We start from the raw sequence: 21,468 nt of genomic DNA, 5'->3' as shown, positions 1-21,468 counted from the left end.
GTATTGTTATTTGTCGCGATACGATGGGTCAGTGTAGATAGTGATGCGATTTTCACGTAAGATCTTACAGACTAGGCAATCAAACGATAAATTTACCGTTATCGGACAACGTCTATTATGAAAGTAGTATTAGTACCGAACTGGACTATACACATACTAAAAAGATTTAAAGTGCGAAAAACTACAGTTGTTATATTTATATTATATTTAGATAACTTATTAGATGAATAAACGCGATAGTAGTCAATACAAAACACAGTTATCGTCAATGTGTGGATTGTTTCTCCGCATAAACTTCCATATTAAGAAATTCGTCAAGTTGTCCACCTGCATAGACTTGATTATTACAAAGATTTGAGCCTTTCAATTAGTTGACAGAAGTCATAAGTTGTATAACAAAGTGTATGGATAGCTTGCTCAATGCAATTCTGAAAAACAACAAATCAATCGTGAAAGAAAAGATTAAACTTCGTTATCAGTATCAAATTCCATAAGTAAATGAAATAGCAATTGATAGGATGTACCTGTAAGTGTTGTACTTGCTGTAGACAGTGCTCTTCATTTTCTAACCTTCCTACAATTTCATCTAGTTATTCGGTATTAACAAACAAACGAAGGGACTCACAAAAGGGACTCACAAACTTTAATTAGTTATATGAAATTTGAGAAAAATCCAATTACAACGTTCATAATACTGTTTGCAGTCCACTGTTTACATACAATAATGAAATAACTGGTAACCACTATTTAGCGATTACTCGTCAACATGCATTAACACTTTGTTTATGATTTAGTCAGTGATTTCGGATTCTGTTAACAGAAATTTATATTTTAACCCTATACGAGACATCGTAAAATAGTATTATCTACGACATGTTTTAGTTACCATGCTCATAAAAAACACGCGTCACTTTGCTTAAGAAGAGTATTTGGCTAACTTAAGAGGCACTTACAGTAATGTTCTACACAATTCCTGTATAAATTCAGAAAGCGGGCAGAAAAATCTATCAACGCCAATTTTTCAGTTTGGAAAGGACGGGAGGCTTGATGGCCTAATTGAGTCCTGGCAATGATGGTCTCTCAGCTGATCCAACTTTCTTTTGAAGGGGTCGACGGATGGAGCCTCAACCACGTGCTGAGGTAATGAATTCCACTCGTTGATGATTCGATGGGAAAGTCGGTAGTCAGCTGACAAGTAATTCGTTCTGGGCTTGTGAACTTTTTGGAGTGTCCTCGTAGATTTTCAGTTTTGGAAGACAAGAAAAATGAGGGCATATCAGGTGCAAATTTGTCATTAAGCAATTTGAAAACTGTAATCAAGTCGTCTCTGATTCTTCGATATGACAGCGGGAATAGGTTTAGCTTGGTCAGTCTAGTACCATACAGGAGCTTCGCTATTCCGGGAATCAGCCTAGTTGCTGTTCTCTGAACCCTTTCCAAGAGTTCACTGTCTTTTTTTAGGCAGGGGCTAGCTGTTTGTATGCAGTACTCAAGTTTAGGACATACGAACACTGTATACAAAGTCAGAAACGTTTTAGCGTCGAGATGACTAAAAGCCCTGCGTATGGACTATAAAGTTCTAAAACCTTTGGCGGCTATTGCACCGCAGTGTGCAGTAGTCTTTAAGTCTTGACTAACGATGACTCCTAAGTCATTGTGTGCCTGGACAATAGGTAACTCAGTGTTATTCATCGTGTATGTATATGTACCCTGGTGGCCAATATGCATCACAATACACTTGGAAGTATTTATCGGCAATTGCCAGGTTTGGGACCATTCAGATAATCTCTCCAGGTCATTATGGAGTTCTAAGCTATCGCCCTTGCTTTGTATCACTCTCCATATCTTGACATCGTCAGCATAGAGTAAGACCGACGACGATAGTAGACGAGGGAGGTCATTTACGTACAGGAGGAATAACATTGGCCCCAAAACTGTACCCTGGGGTACTCAACTAAGCACAGTTTCCCAGCTAGATAACTTGGAGTTCACCCTTACTCTTTGTTGGCGCCCAACTAGGAAGTCTTTTATCCACATCAATAGATTGCCTCCAATCCCGATATTCCTTAGCTTATATAACAGCCGGTTGTGCGGAACTTTGTCAAAAGCTTTGCCGAAATCGATGTAAGCTACGTCTATAGGTAACTTTTGATCCTTAAGAGAGCACCAGCTTTCACAAGCGACTAGTAAGTTTGTGAGACAAGAGTAACCTGTTCTAAAAACCATGCTGCTTTTCCGAGAGGAACCGGTTTTCATCGAGATACTTAAACAGCTCCTTCCGAATAATCTTTTCTAAGATTTTAACAACCACACTAGTTAGGCTAATGGGTCGGTAATTTTCAGGCTTATGTTTTGTACCTGTTTTAAAGACTTACATTATTTTTCTTCCTCACATTACGCAATAATATATCAGTCCAGATGATAGCGGTGATACTTATCATGGATAGAACTGTTTACGACTGTATATTAATGGTTCATATCGTAATGTAGCACGTTGTATATTGACGTTCACTTGGAAGCACGAGCGATCTGAAACAACAACACTACAGTCAGGACCGGTAAGTGCCGTTAAAGTTAGAACACAGTGTACTGGCACAACAGATATATTTTTAAAACTGAAAGACACGGTTCGAGTACAAAAGGGGAAACTTACTACAAAATAGTTTTATTCATTGTTCTGCTCGTTCAGATCGCGTAGGGCTTCTTCATCATTTTCCAGTGCGTTTACTCTTTGTTGCCCTGCAATAGAAAAACAAACTCGCATTAGAAACGTCGCATGAAACGATTATTATAACCATTACAAGGTTCATGAATAGTTTGACACTTAATTGCTTCAATTACAATTTATAAACAACTACCAACACCTATGTTCATCACTACCATAATAGGGGAGGCGAGTCATATGTAAATTATTTTACAGCTTGTTTTTGCCTGAAACTATAGTTTCGGTCCAATTTTTGACTCGATAAATGACGAATTTCACTCACCTGAGTTTGTATTGTTACAAATTACCAAATAAGGCTGACTAAACATTCATTCAGGTTGTCAGCTCAAAATACGTCAGGCAACCAATAGACTGAAATAAATGCCATGTAACACGCATAAATATTACAAAAATTAACATGTGACGGAAAAATGCTGTGATTAGCCGATAAAAAACGACATTAAAAATCCGCGACAACATGTAACGTATGAGCGAGAATCAATGACATGACTTTTCGACCATGCCAGTGCGTGAGCAAGCTCGAACCAAACCAGGCGGTATATGGAACAAGAAGTGAAACGGATACAGTTAAACAAATACAGTAAAACAATCTCTGGTACAATTGGTTACAATAATAATAATTGTTTCTATTATTCCAATCGTGTTCTTATCGAGACTGGCCGGTCACTACAAGTTCATCCAAACACGACCTTATTGTCAATAGTCCGGCAACATGCAACAGTAAAATTAAGTGACAAAAGATGAATCACCAAATAGACTACCGAATTCCTCCTACCTACGTAAAGGCACATTCGGATACAACCAGTCACAGCTCCACTAGCTAACTACTCTATGTCACTGGAAAGCACAGGACTTACAACAGTACTCCAATATACCCTTAAACCCAACATATTAACTGCAGTTATTCGGCTACCACCAGAAGACCAAACATTTGCAGGTTCCCTATGCACCTCCTTGTGTGCGAAGACGAATACATTACTTTGGTCACATCGAATTATTCAGCTCTCAGACAGATTACTAAGGACCTGTCCTGGTGACGGGGACATATGACGATTACATAGGTTACATATATCCTGAACCACGCTGCTGATTTAATCAACGTTATCCAGTTCAAGTGGTATAATAGAAATGGACAGAAGTTATGTTTTCCTATGCATAAGTTTATCATGTGAACTCTTTTGACTCCAACACCTTTTGGGGTCATTTCTCAAATATGCTGTAGAATTTTTACAAACTCTCCGTTCCTTAAAAACGAAAGACTATCGATCAAAGTTTTTAGACCTTATTACCTCCGTATACCTAGTGACGTCCAGTCAGCAGAATTTTCATTGGATTCCACGTGTCTACACTGGCTCATATGCGCTAGCCGGTGAATAAGGGACAGACGATTAGCGACAACGGTGGAATACCTGGTCTCCGTATTCCTCGTATAGTAAAGGATTATCATAAAATCCGTTCAGATGTGAGTCATATAGAACATGCGCGGAAGATTTCTATTCAAAACTTTACTTATTGAAGCACCCAATACTGTTACCCTTAAACCTAATATAGACACGTTTGCGGGTTGTATAGGTGCGACCTCAGCCCTACTATTGAGCAAAACTCTGTCCAGAGAGCTTGTGCTCAGGTACGTTCCACGAGTAGGTTACCACACTGTAACCTGTTTCTTATGCATCACAAAACAAAGGTAACTCAGTCGTCCTAAAGTCCTAATAGTTTGAAGAATGTTGATTGTCCCGAGCGCCTGAACAAGCTTAACCAAATGGTTTCACGAGAACAAAACACTGGCACTTAAGTGCTGGTTTCAACCAATGTGTGACTTACAAAGGTTCTGTCGAAATTGCATAGCAGGAAAGAATAATAAAACAATTAGGCGTAGTGGGTCGAAAAGAGATGAAACAGTGAAAGTTATTTCTCTTCTGCTCAAAGCGTTTCCTTCGGGTCAAATAGACATTTGAAAACATAGTGTATGATGTCCCATGAAATCCCGAAAGCTCGATGAGTTGACCCTTGTTTCAACAGCACATCAATCATCTTTTCCATACTATCGGACTGCGGAAAATCTTTCCTTACCAGTGCTGAGTTAGTTACTCACTTTTTTAACTTTAAATCTCATCGAGCTATCATTTCGTTCAATTATCTCAAAGGTCTTTATTGCATATGAGTCAGTGTCTCAAACTCTTTATTCTTCGTTTGTCTAGAGCTTATCTCGCGGGAACCACATTTCTTTCCACCTTTCAAGATAAAAAAACAAACTAGTGACTGTCATAAAAATAAGTGTCGTGCTTTGCTCTGCTAATTGAATTTAAGTCATTGAAATATTATAATTTATTGGAAGGATTGACGCCATTAAACTCGTTGTTGTATATATTCTTTAAGTACTCTGCATTGTCATCAGTTTCAGAAATATAGTTTACAGTCCTTTTATCATGTTTGTTATATCCTGCTAGTCCAACAGAACCCATTGTAGCAGTGTCCCATTAGCATAAGAGCTGTTTCTTCCACTTATCTTTGGTCCAGGACCCGATGCGTTACAGGCACATCACAACCTATGAGCGACATCGCTTCGTCACCCACTGGCTATGGCCAAGGTAAATCCATAAAATGAGGCCATTTCTTAGCACTGTCCTTCACAGGTTTTCTTTATCTGTGAAACGGCAAGTAATATACTATAACAGCCTGTTCAGCACATATACATTCGTTTCCGTCCAATGAGTAGGCCTCAAAAGCTTTGGCTATCAATCTGGCTAGCTTATTTCCGCTTGCTGTTTTGGTCGTCATAATTCTAAGAGCTGTATTGTATTTGAATGGACTAGGATAGTATCTGAACCATTGTCTAGAAAGCTATATCCACACATTTCCTTGTCTCTAACCGTATGGCGTACAGTGATTACACCCAGAAAGACATTCTTCATTGGTGGCTATGTGTACCCACAATGACTTTTTTATACTCACCTAATCGAAGCGCCCCGAACTCTTATGGGTGTACGTGACACTGGGTGGTGCTGGTCCTGACAACCTTCGATATTACTCATGACACGAGCTTCACAGTCCACTGATCTGTAGTCCCTTCTAAGGCAAGAAGAACAAAGGCCTCTTTATCTCACCCAACATTGACTGATAACTTGAAGAATCGAGAACATTTATGAATTATGTGACTTTATCGGTACATTATACATGATGACTCGATGCCCTTCTTATCGAATGACAGCTCCTGTGTGAAGTAGGCTATCTTGCTGAAAATTCACTGACAACGTGTTGCAATCTGCTCGAATCTGCTGAATAAAATTCCTGCGCTAGATGATATGAACTCTGTTGATTCAGTAAATGTGGTTTCTCTACCGTCTGCTGTCACCCTTCTGAACGTTTTAGCCCATTTCATATGTAACGTCAGAGGTAACTCCTTTACAATGCTTTCTAGAGTTCCTAGAGAGTTGAGATCTGCTGAGTAATCCTTTTGATCTGAGGCTGTACAACTATTCATTTTTATTGCCAGCCCAGACAGAGTTGCCCCGTCATTGTGTTCTACACTGAAACCTCCAATGAAATCATTTAGCAAGTCATGGCAAACGTCATGTGTTTTGCCAAAAACCATTCCAGTATATCGCGTACTCCACGATAATGAGACGATGGTGGAATCATGCTGCATTCCTGAAGGTCTGCTTGAGCCTTTCCTTTACAATAATGTGACAAGGACAAGAGCCGCTAACCGTAATCTGTTGGGTGTTACATACCTGTTGAAATCTAGCGGTAATGCCTTCATTACGGTGAAGAGGCATCAGAGTCTTAGTCATTGAAAGTTTGGGTGCATTCCGGCATGATAAAGATGAGATATACAATTAGGCCCAAAAATATAAAAACACAAAAGTAATATCACGATATGTAGAAACAAGGATTTAAAAATGACATAATGTTCCAACAGGGAAAATTCACAGTTTACTGTTTGGTGTACCAGCTCACGTCGTGCTCACTACAATAAACGCCACAAGTATTCGGAGTTTGACAACGCTTTTACACGTAACACCGTTATAATCGAAGTACACCAAAGCAGTCGAACCAGAATTGAAGACGTTCGAAGATACATTTGAAAAACTATTGATATATCGGGAAGCGTTTGAACTGATCTGGCTAGTGGTTGAAAGGAATGCGTAGCACGGTGTGCCCATTCGTGATCTGGGCGGATGCGTGACCAAGCGCCTTCATCTAGTTGTGCCGAGGAAAACTAATCACATAAGCATCTAATGTCGAAGACGTAAAGAAGTATTTATTTTGGGACTTATTTACACCTACAGGTATCACGTATGAATAAGTACTAGATAATACACTGTAACACTAGTAAACGCTCGCTCTTATCATTGAGATTTTTGAGTTTAACACCCCTTAAATCTAACTCTTAACTTCAAAGCTTCTTAAACCTGGCCTGTATAGAGGCTTTTAGTGCTGTAACCTTAAATATCGTAAAACCTAACTTTCCACGTTATTACTCCTGACCTCATGATATCGACCAAAACACTTCATTCCACAAGAAGGGTATCATCCAGTTCTTTCAAATACGAAATATTATGGAAATCACGAGTTTCAGCAACAAGCTATCCACAAAAACACTTCAGTTTTGCCAATCAGCCGGCTTAATTTTGATTGGTCACTCAAAGCCGTCGGTATGTTTTGGTTGTGCTAGTATTTCTTAATGATAACTGTCATTTCGAACGATACATTTCCTTAGGTAGGAGAATCTAAGTAAAGACACTTCAACAAGTGATAACCCCTCTTCACCAAAGAATTGGATTAAGTCTCAATCGACATGGTGAGAACATTTCATAGTGAAAAAGTTCTATGATTGACGTGTGGTCATGAAGTTATTTTACCATTCATATGCACAATTACTTGCTTATGCGATTCCGCCTTACCGGCTATCGGGGTACTGTCAGTCGAAATGATTACTTGAAACCTACCGCGGAAAGACTTTTTTTCCGTATAACTCTGAGCTGCTTGCTTCGAAACAGAATACCCACTATGCACGGGTTTCCTAATTCGTCTCATATAAGAGTGGAATGGGAACGTTAAGTAACTATCTGAAGGTCCATATACACGTACATCGTCAGGAAGGTGCTGCAAAGAATGAACGTTGTAAACAAAGTTTTCAGACCCATAACACTATTCATATTCTCTAATAAAGTTCCCTAAATCCATTCTGATGGATTCTGTAACGCTATTTTGTAATTTTGGATGTGCAAGCAAATAAACTGATAAATTTAAACGCTTGAAACCGGGATACAAAGGTTACGGGAAAGTATTTTGCAGAGTTACGAGGCCTAAATACAAAAGAAACAACCTACACTCCGACGCTTTCCATGCAGATACGAGGTCTGGTGTACGTCATTTACGTTGAAAGTCGGACGGAGTACTTTTCACGCTACCAGATATCAACTTATTCATATCCCTAATTACACATGAGTTCAAATTCATTGGTCTTTTGTGTGCTAATTCTATCCAGGGATAGACAAGTTTCTTTGTGACACCTAAGTACACCATGTGTATGGGATCTAATGGGAAAGAAGAGACTGGAAGCGTTTCGAAAATGGAATGGCCTTGGCGGTGAATAGATTGAGTCTGATGACGAATGCTGTCGTCGTTTAGCAACGTATATTCAACATTTGGAAAAATAGTCTTCTCGTCGAGCCACCCACCGAATACAGTACATCTGTCGCAACGTACCTTTCCATTGTGATTAACCGTGTATCGAACATCAGAACGAGCAGGTGCATCACATATTACAGCATACAAACTAATAGCTATGTATTTTGTGAACTTAACACTAAGCAGATCCACGTCAGTCATTTCTTCCATCTCAGAAATGGTGTCCGCAGAAATTTCGTTGAATTCTGCTGGCTTAGTATTCCCTCCATAGATCTCTATTCATGAACACATCACTAAATCATGAGACAACGATCCGTCCTTATACAGGCCATAAATGTTGACTAGAGCTCCTTGAAATAGAAAGTCCGTCTATATTAATATACCAATCTAAAGTATCAAATTCATAAGAACAACCAAAGTTCAACATATCTTAGTAGGCTGGTTTTCAATCCCAGATAGTAGTTAACCCCACTGATGTTGAACTTTGGTTGGACACTTGTGCACGTCCTCAAAACACTTCTGATGCTGGTCGGTAAGTCCGGAACAAGATCTCGGAAATCATTCAGAATACGATCAGCATCTCTAATGCTGAGACAGGTTTTTGTCATTAAATTCATCAATATCTTATTGATCTGCTCTTTAAGAGTTATGGACTTCTGAGAGCACAAATTAAATTCATGACATGCTATAAAAAATATATCAACGTATTCACTTCATACACGTACCATTATTATCCAGAAGCCTTTCATTGTTGAAGCTAGCTGGTGGTCTTAAAGTTGAGGTAGTCTCATTACAACTAATTTCTGTGTTGGCTGCTATTAATTCGACATAAATTACTGATAAAGTCAGTTACCTTTGATCGTACTTTCATTAGCCAACTTACTAGACGAAAGCAATTTGCGATTTATCATGAAATCTGTTCGTGATTTATTCCACCTTCTGTTTTAAGTCGATCTATGATAGCCGAGGACGCTTGACAATTTAACAGTTGCCCTACGTCCACGAGCTCTCTCACTGACTTTAATTGAACTCATCTTAGAGGACTAACAAGGTAATCAGTTATAACGAACATGAAAAAGGGTGCACACCATTCACTTGCATCACGTAAGCTGTTATTGATGGCCACCAAGCATATTGGGACACTTTAGCTAAACAAACGAAAAAGTAAGTATATATGCATCTAAGAAAAACCTCTGTGTCCGTATTTGATTGCTTCTGTCAATGATAATATTGTAGCTGTAAATAATTCCCTAAAATCAATAGCTCTTTAAGTGTTCGACATTGGATGCTGACCACATTGTTTTAAGTGGACTTGTTTAACTGAAGGCGTTCGGTCATACATCCGTACTAGATCACGTTACGATTCAGCGTGGGAAACATCTTCTACGTTCACTAGCCAGATTAGAGCAACCGCTCCTCGATATATTGATAACCCATCAAATATAATTTTCCCACCTTTTCGCATCTCATTTCTGATTTTAATCAAGCGGGGGACGCTTCAAATATAGGTGTTACTGGTTAATAGTTATCAAACTAGAATACTGGTCGTATCTTCAATATTCTTCAATGTTATTTACCCGTGAGTTATTTTGTGGACGCTTTTTAACATGTAAGGGGTGCGGCATATTCAAACACAGTACGTTACGTACAATTATCTACAAATTTCCCCCAAAGGGAAAAATCGACATTTCCACTTCATTTACGCTTTTATCCGCCTTATTTCCTACTTAAATGGGGAAAATATTGGTTGTTTGGGCAAACCGAATATGTACTCAAACGTTTGGGTTAACTGCTGCTATTAAGCTCTGAGGTCAAATAGGTAGATTACACTATCGATAGTTGTCGTGTTCTCAGTGTTCCTCCCGCCAAATGTCTTTTTAAGATGTTAGTTTTCGGAAAGTAAAAACGCTTCAATATATATTCGAGATCTCACGCAAATCTTGGAATACTGGAACCCATCTTGGTCAGAGTCAACTCGTAATTCATCGAGGCCCTTCGAGTAAAACAGTAATTCTCACTAGACAAGACTATAACCCCGTGCTGTGTATATTTCACAACTTAGAACTACGAAGTAGATCAGTTTTCCCTAAACAATATTTCCATAAATGTCAATATTATCACTTTTGTTTGTTCGCTATTCCTGGCGAGACTATTATTTATGGGCGACCTTTGAACGAAGCTTAAGTGACCTTGAGAAACAGTCAGTATCTGGAATTTTGTTATTAAACCAGAAATACTTATATTCCCTTAACTCTATTTTTCAGCTGCTGATGTTTAATGTAAAACCGCCTCGATATAACGGTTTATCATAAATGCTTGGGCCCACTGTTAGATAATCCTTCAAGGCGTAATAATGGATACCTTTGAATTTTATGCTGTCGTTTTTGTGATCGTTGTGTTGTATACATCTTTTCATAAATTGAAGCGGATTTTACATAAACATTTACAAAGGAGTCATAGTATTGGTGCTGAGTGCAAACCACAACGTTCTAATCATGAAGACCTTCTAGCAGTGATGAATCGAAGCGTGAGACATTCGTTCAAAGGATTGCTTACTGTATTTAGAGTATCAAAGTGTCTATCTTTTACGGATCGCAGACAGGGACTGCTAAAAAATTCGCGATTAATCTTGGTCATCATCTTCACAACTGTGGCGTACGTAACTTGGTGATGGATTTGAGACAAACAAACATGGTAAGACCCAAGTATACAATCACTTCTGTTACTTCATCTCATAGTGTCTAGATCATCTGATATGTATAAAAAGTGGTGTCTTAAAGACTTTGGAAGAAATGAGTTTCTCAATATATGAATTATCAGCAAATGTATTCAGTATTATCGAACAAATGTTCATTAATCTATCGTTATGTTCATTTGTATGGGGTATATACTATCATACTTGACAAGTATATTATAGTACTAACTAGAAAAAAATACGGAGTTTCCTTCTAAGCACTCGTTTCTTAGTTCACTGTTTGGACTTGATCTAATCAGTTTTGTTCTTAGCTTTACTTAGTGGGTTATTGGCTAAGACTATCAACTTTCAGTCTGAGCTTCTAATCTATTTCGGCTTGAAGAACAGCGTAATGTGATCAGCCCTCACACTCCAAATGTGGCTCGTAACCTGACGGATAAGTTAAAATTAAAAAGTAAAGTCGACCAAATTTTTGTTTATGGTTCCTTCCACTCGTTATGCGTTTACTTAAGGCATTTTTATGATGAAAGAAAATAAGAGGAACCAAAAATTCGGTATTGTGTTGTTCCTTTAATAACTTAGCTTCTCAATTTCACACATTCTAAGAGTCAGACGTTTATCTTTCTTCGTAATATTCGTCAAAATCTATTGACTGTCACTTTTGATTTCTTTTTTTCTCCTTGAAAAAATACAAGAGCCTCAAAGTTGTTTTGCTTGCGAAAGGCGTATGTGGTCATTTATTCTCGTTTATTCAATCCACTTTTCAGTTTTAAATGTTTCTTTACCCGATTAAAGCATTTAGTATATATTTATTACATAGTTAGATGTCTCATCATTTAATTGGTTCTTGTTACATAACTATAACAGAATACCGGTTATATTACAGGTTGGATTATGCTTCATTTAATTAACAGTAGGAACTACTGTAATGTTTTTTGTATCACATGATTATTTTAGAACTGTCCCTCTTGTACCATAAACATAATATTTCATTTCCTACAACAAAGTGAACGAAATAACCGTGTCAATAGAAAGGGGTTTTATCTGTTTATTCTAGTTGGTGAGGTTGCGAATCATCATCAACTGAGATAGTTGGGCTACGTGTTACATGTGCCTGAACACCGATTACCACAAAGTGCAATGCTGACTAGTATTGGGGATGGTTGGAAGAGAGTTGCGGGCGGCCAAACCAAAACGTGGCATAAGTGCTTGAAGTAACTAACTTCCAATCTGAGCCATGTTGGTAGATGCAGACTACTTGGTTGGGGTCCGCGTGACTATCGTAACCAGTGGTTGGAGACTTTGGGTGACATGGCTCAGAACCGTTCACAATGGCGTAGGTGTATACACTCTTTATCTTTCCTTAAACTAAGAGATTAAAATTGCTTCATACCTGTCTTTCTCCCTGTACTATATCCTTATATACAATCTTTTATATATTACCACCACTAAATTAATTACTTCTATGAATTTGGTGTTCATCTTGTTTTCCTAACGAGGTATGGCAACTTGGACCGATGCATATATGTGCCTGGTCCTACGTTGTAGCTGACTGACTGTTTATTCTCTTTTAAGTTACTTGGTAATTTCATTCGAAACCAAATGTAATGCAGTCCTTATTGAGCGTATATGACAATCAACAGGTTATTTACGGATTTATGTATGTATGTGTGGTCTTGGTATATAGAAAACAACTTTGCGGATAGCCAGTATAATCTAGTACCAGATTTTACATTTCTATTGTGAAAAATTGTGTAATATCATTTCTTTTTGATAGTTACCGTAAAATTTCCATGATTTACGTCTTCGTTATACATCTCAGTTTGAGAATATCTTTTTAGCATACTGACTACTACCAGTAATTCCGAAGATAGTGTACATGTTGTCGTTCGTAATTCCCATACTTTATGTAATTGCTACTACAATTTACAGAAAATACGACCGCTAATTTTATAATTACTTTGATTAAACCTACTTTACTTAAAATGTAATTTATGTGTGTTGTTTTGAACTGAATAAGCTTTTGTTTCATTTAACGTAACTTGGTGGTTAAACCACTCAACTTTAAACCATAGAGTCGTGGGTTTCAACCACTTTTTCCTTTTTCAGTGTGGCAGACAATATCATTAGCTCTTTTGCTGGAAAATGTGATTTAAGTTGGAGTAGATATAACTTGGTCAGTGAGTTACATTAGTTAATATTTCCTCAAGTGGTGTTCGTCAGGGCTGTCCACTCTCTCCATTCTTGTTTAACTTTGTCGTTGACATTCTTTTAGAGATAACACTTTCATCATCTAAATCTCCAGGAGCTGAACTACCGGGAGATTCACTTGTTGACTCGGAATACGCCGATGACATAGTTCTATTTGGTGAAGACGCTGACAAAATGCAGTCTTCTGACCACTATAAGCAACAATACAGGCGTCTTCAGGATGCGATTGTCCCCCTCGAAATACAAAGTGTTACTTCAGGATTGGGTTGCATCGACACCCGAACTGATGATAGGGAGTGAAGTAGTTGATTGTATCAACCGCTTCACTTATCTTGGGAGTCCCATCAGCCCTTGTGGTCTGGTGTGTGACGAAATCTCAGCACGGATACTGAAGGCTCGTCTAGCTTTTGCCAACTTGCGTCATTTATGGTGTAGGCGAGATATCCGTCTAGCAACCAAAGGACGGGTTAGCTGTGCAGCAGTTCGTTCCGTCCTACTTTATGGTAGTGAAACATGGTCGGTAAGAGTAGAGGGTATTCGTAGGCTGCTAGTATTCGATCATAGGTGTCTCTGAAGCATTGCTCGTATATCCTGGGACCACCGGGTAAGTAATGCAGTTGTTAGGAAACGGGTACTAGGTCAGAATGGCAAATCGATTGATGAGGTATTGAAACTTTATCAGTGGAGATGGCTGGGACACGTGTTACGTATGCCCAACCACCGACGTGCGGTGTTTTATGGTGTAGGAGTAGGGTGGAAAAAAGCTAGGGGCGGTCAGACCAGAACGTGCACAAATCCATGAAGTCACTGACAAGTGGACTGAGCCATGTTGGTAGGTGTAGACTACCTGGTTAGGATCCGCGAGATGATAACAACTGATGGTTAGAGACCTTGAATGACATGGCTCAAGATCGTTTGCAATGACGAAGGTGCATCCACTCTTTGTGCTCTGCCAAATTCTAATCCTCTGAATTCTTCATGTCCCTATCTTTTTTTATCTTTTCAAATTTATTTCATTGGATTATATTCCTTGAATAACATCTTCAAACCCTGATCTTTTGGATTACTACTTCTACCACTATGGGATTTGAATCGACAATTGCATCTCTGTGCTAATGTGGTATGGCAACTCGAACTGATGTACGTACGTACGAAGTTCTACGTTGTGACTAACTGACTGATTTAGTTAATATGTTAATACGTTTACCAGCTTGAGTATTTGAGATTTATTCTGTTTTATAGTTCTGCTGAAGTTCATTTTACAGTCTTTCATATATAACGTTAGAACTTTATTTATTCTATTAGGAAATATTAGTAAATTTGTCTATGCTGGACAACTGCGTAGCATTATTCGTTGTTGCAACTTATGGTGAAGGTGAACCAACAGATAGTGCCCGACAATTTATGGATAATCTAAAGAATTCTTACCAGAAGTTGGATAACCTACGTTTTGCGGTAATACTCTTAGTATTTACTAATCATTGTTATGCATAAGTTGTTATTTTTATCTTTCAGGATGCCGGTGTAAAGTATTGGGTTTTACTATAAAGATATTAAATAACGCAGAATATGTAGTTGTTGGTCAGAATTATTTTAATACTTAAGCACTACAAAGAAATTGTTAAGACTTGTGTTTGTCGATTAGTTATAACTCCTTAGAACCTTAAAAGGATGTTAATCCAAATATTGCTTGTAACGAAGCTTGTCTGACCGCGTATTGACAAGTCTCAGTCAAGTTGAGTTTGGTGGTATACAAGTTCATGCAGTATTGTGTGATTAGTTGACCAGCTGTTAGCCGCTATATAATTGAAGATTTTTTTCACTCTACTCATTATGAGACTATGGTGCGAAATATTAATTAACTAGTTTGCTACTTGGAAAAGAATAATGTTCAAATGACGTAAATTTCAATATTAAGCTGTGGATTGATGATTACCATCAAGTGCAATTATAAAGGTATCATACAATATAACACTTACTAAGTTTCTTATTTTAGCCTCAGTTATTAGTCGCAGAATTGAAAAACCCTGATCTTTGATTATTCCAGAAAACTCAGCTGTGTGATCTGAACGGATAAAAACCACTCTGAAATACAGCTTTTCCATTTATTGACTAACGGTATGATTATGAATTGTGGTTATTGATATGAAGTTGCCGTCAATATTGATAACTAGAGGTTTGCTTTCATTTTCACTAAGTTTAAAAGTGTTGGCATTTCACAGAAATTGTGATTTAACCTCAAAGTTGTGAAAAGCTGTTTTAAAGTTCTATGTTCTTCATAAGTTTACTAACTTTTAGTGTTTCAGTATGACCTCTGGCGTAAATGTCATTGAGGCTTATAGATCTCTGTAGAAATCTCTACTGTGCATTAAATAATGAACATATGTAAAAGTAATTGGTTGTAGATATAAATTTTCATGGACAAAATCCTTATTTGTCTAATTTTTGAAAACTTTAAAATCCTATCTCATTATAGGTTTTCGGGTTGGGCAACAGTATGTATACGTATTTCAATGCTGTTGGAAAGTCAATCGACCGTTTGCTTATTCAACATGGGGGTAAACGTTTACAAACATTGACTTTGGGAGATGAAGTGAATGAATTAGAATCTACGTTTTTGAATTGGAGGAGTCACTTAACTTCGTTATTGATCGACTTTTTTGATCTAAATGACCATGATAGAAATTACTTAAATAAGCAATATAAACGAATGTACTCTTTAAAACGTTTTAACTGGAATGTCCCACTTGTTTCGCACTTTGTGAATATGTTTATAAATAAGGCTCACGTTAAGGAAACGTTGTAAGTTTTCATTTTTAAGCACTAAAGTTGTTCATAACCATTCAGACTCAGGATTGCAAAATATTAAATTTAAGCTGTTTATTACTAATTTGCATCAGGGTATCCTTCTAAAGCAGACTTAAGCCGTTGCTGTCGTCACTAAAGAATAATTTTGTATCTTTCACTATCGAATGATAACACAAATGATTTTCAGAATAACTACGAAATAAAACTAATTATAAATTGAGTTGTTTCCAAAGGTAAGATCGATTTGTGGTAGTTTTCATCACGTGTTGACATCAGCTGGAGAGTCACTAGGAAGTGCTGGACAGCTATCGCGTTCGTTCTGGTTTATAAAAACTCGGCAGTGTTGACACGTACGCGACAAAGTCAAAGACAGAACCTAGGACCATCCGGTCTCTGCCAGCGCATTGTTTTCACAACTCTGAGTTGAAGTTTAGTGATCTCAATTTCCAAATTAAATTAATTCGTAGTCTTGCTTGCACATGCACTTCTTGCGCAACATGTATATTCTTAGCTTTCTCAGTTCGTTAATTGAAAATCATTGTAGACTAACTTTTTCGGACAAAAATTCATGGTAAATACCATGTATATTCGCAGTTTTTTGATGTCCATAATGACAGATTAGTTTTGGCATCATTAGCGAAATAAAAACATAATAGAAGATGGTCCTAACTTGAAAAAATGTATATTCACACAGTTTTACAATAAATGACATTGAACAAATATGTAAAATGAAAAAAATATCGATTAAGTGGATAGTTGTATTCATTAACTTCTTCATCAGTTATTAGGGTTATGTGTATGTAAGGTGGCGGTTTAAGGTATTCAACAGAAAAATATGAACTTGGGTTTCGTGCTACTTGGGACTTGTCTGCAAGGTGTACCTGCAATCTTGGGGGGAATGACATCCCTTGGCGAGTTTGCCCCGTGTTTTTATAATTCTTGTATTACAGTTGCAAAATAACACATACATGAGGAAGTTAATTAAACTACTATATGCTGAAAATAATGAACGTTTGTTCGGTTAAGGTTTAACTACACCCGAAATGTTTTATTTGTGAAGCATAATGATGAAGTTATTGAAAATGATTGTGCACTCAGATATTTTGTTTTTCTGGTTACTGTGTCTCGTTCTTCAAATTGTTGCTTTCAAAGTGAAACTATCAACAATCAGTGGTTTTTTATTGCAAAGTAGAAGTAAAATGACTGCTTTTATGTACTCTGACAAACAATAACCGATTAAAGGAAGTTAAGTCCTTCGTAGACAGTAAAATACGAGCAGATAAATTATCTGACAAAATAATGATTACTTGTAAGTAATATTGTCAAATTACACAGGTTTTACAAACAATGACTTGTATTTTTATTTCTAAATGCCTAGAAAAATGTTATTAATCCCATTCTGACATTGTTGTATACTATGCCGATAGACATCATTTCAACTTTCACCTTGCTGTGTCGTTAAATAAAAGTAATAATGCAAGGAAAGTTTGGACAAAATGAAAGCGATATCAAATCCTCTAATGTAAAGTGACTTTTACGCTAATCTAAAAAGTAGACGGTATGTTTAACATACTGAGCCTAATAAATTGGTGCAAATATTTTACGTTATTACGCGGGGGGGGCATGGTTTAGTAGTTTATTTGTAATGCTGTTGGTTAGATACATCAAATAACTATCATTTCCATTTTATATCTGAACGTTCTTCAGAGTTTTGATAGCTGAAAATTATAAAATCTATCAGATTTGTGTTCGATTAATAGTAGGGATTTTAAATACTATATGTGGCTTTGTTTTATACGTTGCTTATGATTTACATTCTTCGAAACTTGGAATTCAATGATCTCAAACATCTGTTAAATAAAGATGAATCACTCCAACAAGTTAGTAATCCTGGAGTAATATTTTACATTTGGACGGACAAAACCGCATCCGAAGCATGACCATATTGTTGCTTAAGATGGTCAGAAAGCTGAATTTCATCAGCGTCTTCGCCAAAGAGAATCATATCTGCGTATTTGAAGTCAAAAAGTGAATCTCCTGGTAGAAGATCAATCCCTAAAAAGTCAGACGATGAAAGTGTTATCTCTGAAAAGATGTCTATGACAAAGTTAAATATAAATGGAGGAAGCGGACAATCCTGACGAACATCCCTTGAAGTATCCACTTCGAGTAAAGAGCCTGTATAAGGTTAATGTAATTCTTTGGTACGCCTTTGAATGACAGGCACTGCCATAGAACCTCACGGTCAATTTAGTCGAACGCTACCCTAATGTCAATAAATACAACTACAGTTGGACGTCGGAAAGTTTGTCTATGTTCCAGAATCTGCCGAAGCGTAGATATTCGGTCTATACATCCACGTCCAGATCTAAAACTAGCCTGTTTTTCTTGGGTTTGTTCTTCACGGGCTCTAGTCAGACGTCGAAGTATTATTGAGGCTAACATTTTAGACACTATATGAATTAAAGTGATTCCTCTGTGATTGTCACAAGAGGGCTTTCGTCCATTTTTATGAACTGAGACGATCAGCGATAGAGACCAGCTAGGTGGGATGACGTCTAGTTCCTAGATTTTAGCTAAGATTTCGGTTAGTATAACTGCCGAAGCTGAACCACCATCCTTAAAAGTCTCAGGTGTTAGTCCATCAGGCCCTGATGCTCCTCTTTGCTTTCGGTTACTTACAGCCTTTTTAACTTTACTAAGGGTTAAAGGACTACATTTTGTTTGAGGAAAGTGAGTAACTGAAGTGTGACTAAGGGTTAGCTGAACTCAGAATAACTCACACAACTTTGTTGAATAACGTAGAAATCCACGTGTTGAACAGCTTTTCTAGGTTCACCTTATTAATAGACCAATGTTTTCTCTTAGGCTTTAGATAATACTTCAACAATTGTCATTGACTTGTAAAGCTAAAATATATCACGTTTTTCATCTGTAATTCCACAGTTTATGTGATCTTAAAACTTATTCAGAATTAGTATAACATTTTATTAGCGTTGTTTTTGACATTTTAAAAGTAACTGATGTTGTTTAAAACATTACGTTGTTTATTCAAACTTTCCGTTTGTAATCTATGCAGACCGATTAATAAATCGCAAAGATAAAAAAGAAGTTAGTGCCATAATTTTTTAGACTTATTATGTTATTCATACGACGTGATTTTAATTTTAGACCATATGAAAACGACAATTATTTCTATGCTTCTGTCGCTGTTAATCAAGAATTGTATCATAAAAGTTCACGTTCTTGTCGCCATATTGAACTGGATGTGTCTGCTTCTCAACTTAGGTATGATTATTCATTATCACCACCATTTTATTATGTTTCTAATATGAAAAAGGAATTATTTTTACGGTTTACAGTGAAGATTGAACAATAAGGTTCATTATTGCTGATACTATAGTTCAAGGTTCCTCAATTTAGTCGTTATACGTCAATAGTTATTTTTATTATATTTGCTTTAATGATAGAATTCTAATTACCGTATCGATTTTTGGTCAGATAAATTTTATTTTGTGGTGAAGAGGTATGTAGAAAAAAAATGCTGAATTGGACTTCTTATTTAGAAGTCATATTGACTAGTCAATGTGGCCAGCGTTTATATAGTTCTATTATTTTTGACTTCATATAACTTGAAAAATGTTATTTTAAAAATCTAGCATTTATTGTTCAACTTTCTGCTTGTATATGCCCCATCACTTAGCTACAGCTATTTAGTTAAAAGAATATGAAGTTGAAAACCTTTTAGGAATTGTATCAAAGCAGCATGTAGTATTTACTTCAAATTTTTATACCTTAGTCAACTATAACGAACAAAGTGGTATCCTCTAACAGAAGCGTTCGCAGGTTGCTCAGTTAAAGGCAACGTAAAATCACCATATATATATATATATAGGATGTCTAGATTCATCCCGATCTGCTTCTGCACCAGCTAACATGGCTTATCGGAATAGATTGTGGTTAGTTGTAAGCATTACATCTCCAAACCACTTCACCTGATGAAGATTCACAACCGATCTACCGTCTTTATACCCTACTCCAACCTCAGCATTTCTCACACGGTCGTTCCACGAGGACACGTAATTGAATATTAGTATTCTACAATACTACAGAAAGGCGGAGTAGAATTCTACCTAATATTCTCCTTTTCTCGCCTTTAGGAGTGAGTTATTTCGTGAGAAAGTGGTTTAATCCTTTCGATTCTAAAGTTTGCCTGGTATACATTTGTTGATGAAAGTATGTGCAAATGTTTCTTAAAGAAAATGCTTATTTAATTTCTGTGTAAGTATAAGAAATACTAATTGAATAAAATAACTACAGTTTTTCATTAACGTAGCCTCAATTGTCATAAGAATAATATAGATTACAGTTCTCTATACTCCCATCTTGTTATCATCCTTTGCATTCCTGGCATTTAGTAAACAGGCCCTTTGAAAAAACACTTCTTAACTTTGTAGTCATAATTTTTAAGACTTTAACAGCGTCTATCCGTTTTTTCAAAAAAAGGAATGAACAATAACCAGCGAGATTTAAGTGTTCTTGTCTTAATGTAAGATGAAAAGTTTATCATTAAATAGCTGTTATTTTATTTATTTATTTGAACACATGAATACTGTTCAGAAGGGGTTTTGTAGAGATTTCAGTATTTTCATAGTTGAAATCATGAGTCAATTGAAGCTAGACCACCATAGAAAACCTAGAATCCACAGTGAATATACTGGTGTTTCTGTAGTTGTTCCCTTTCAAAGTAATCAAAAAAATTATTTTTAATAAAAGTAACAAGTGTGGTGTGGTCTACTTATATCCATATAAGTAGTATATGGTGTGGGTCAGACATAGAATGTATTTTGGCAGAAGACCGATGAGGAAAGAACTGAAATGAAACGCAAACGTCTGGAAAATGCATGAGCAATGGAATAAGAGAAGAAACAGTGAAGATTGAAACAATTGGTTGTTAATTTGCAAATTGACTGTTCATTGTTTGGTAATCAGAATTTATTGAGATAGTCTGTAATCTTTGCTTAAATACATTCGATTGTCCCCAACCGTTGTTTTGTTCACTACATTTGGTGTCGCTGCCAACCAGGAGGAGGAAGGGTGCTGTTCTGCGGACGCCGCTGCGGGTCTGGAGTTGAGGTGCTAGTTGGGGCAGTCTGGTGTGGAGAGTTGGCGTCGAGTGGAGTGTTCTGGCGGGGCGGCGTTGGCTGTAGCGGGTGCTGTCGACGGAGAGGAGCAGTGGGACGTGCGGCTGCTGGGCGGACATCGGATGTAGATGGCTCAGCAGGCCGGTGGAGTACGGGTGTTGAACGTCCCAGGTGCCGGGTGGATGCGGATGTTGGTGCCCCGGCAGGTCGACGGAGCTATGGAGGTCAGCGCGCCGCAGACTCGACAT

General features: G+C 37.3%; 3 protein-coding genes across 3 annotated transcripts in view; 1 reads left to right on the top strand and 2 right to left on the bottom strand.

Annotated features, from left to right (window-relative positions):
* Positions 1 to 5,969: 5,969 nt before the first annotated feature.
* Smp_138790 (hypothetical protein) lies at positions 5,970 to 6,209 on the bottom strand (the record flags this gene model as incomplete). Its single annotated transcript, XM_018794373.1, has 1 exon — positions 5,970 to 6,209. One exon carries the CDS (start codon positions 6,207 to 6,209, stop codon positions 5,970 to 5,972), a length of 240 nt encoding a protein of 79 aa, XP_018648793.1.
* Positions 6,210 to 8,101: 1,892 nt separating this feature from the next.
* Positions 8,102 to 8,572, bottom strand: Smp_138800 (hypothetical protein; the record flags this gene model as incomplete). The annotated part of the gene is made up of 1 exon (XM_018794372.1): positions 8,102 to 8,572. The coding sequence occupies one exon, from the start codon at positions 8,570 to 8,572 to the stop codon at positions 8,102 to 8,104; it is 471 nt and encodes a 156-aa protein (XP_018648792.1).
* A 2,143-nt stretch (positions 8,573 to 10,715) lies between these two features.
* Smp_030760 (putative cytochrome P450 reductase) overlaps positions 10,716 to 21,468 on the top strand; it is a gene marked incomplete at its 5' end in the record, with an annotated part of 20,374 nt that continues 9,621 nt past the window's right edge. Inside the window, 5 exons of the mRNA XM_018794371.1 lie at positions 10,716 to 10,889; positions 10,928 to 11,056; positions 14,574 to 14,723; positions 15,745 to 16,070; positions 19,248 to 19,364. Coding sequence (XP_018648791.1) covers positions 10,716 to 10,889; positions 10,928 to 11,056; positions 14,574 to 14,723; positions 15,745 to 16,070; positions 19,248 to 19,364 — 896 coding nt within the window. The remainder of the gene's footprint in view (positions 10,890 to 10,927; positions 11,057 to 14,573; positions 14,724 to 15,744; positions 16,071 to 19,247; positions 19,365 to 21,468) is intronic.

Source organism: Schistosoma mansoni, chromosome 1 (genome assembly GCF_000237925.1).
Source record: "Schistosoma mansoni strain Puerto Rico chromosome 1, complete genome".
NCBI classification, from domain to species: domain Eukaryota; kingdom Metazoa; phylum Platyhelminthes; class Trematoda; order Strigeidida; family Schistosomatidae; genus Schistosoma; species Schistosoma mansoni.
Note: the sequence above shows the minus strand (reverse complement) of the source record. Positions and strands in the feature narration are given on the sequence as shown.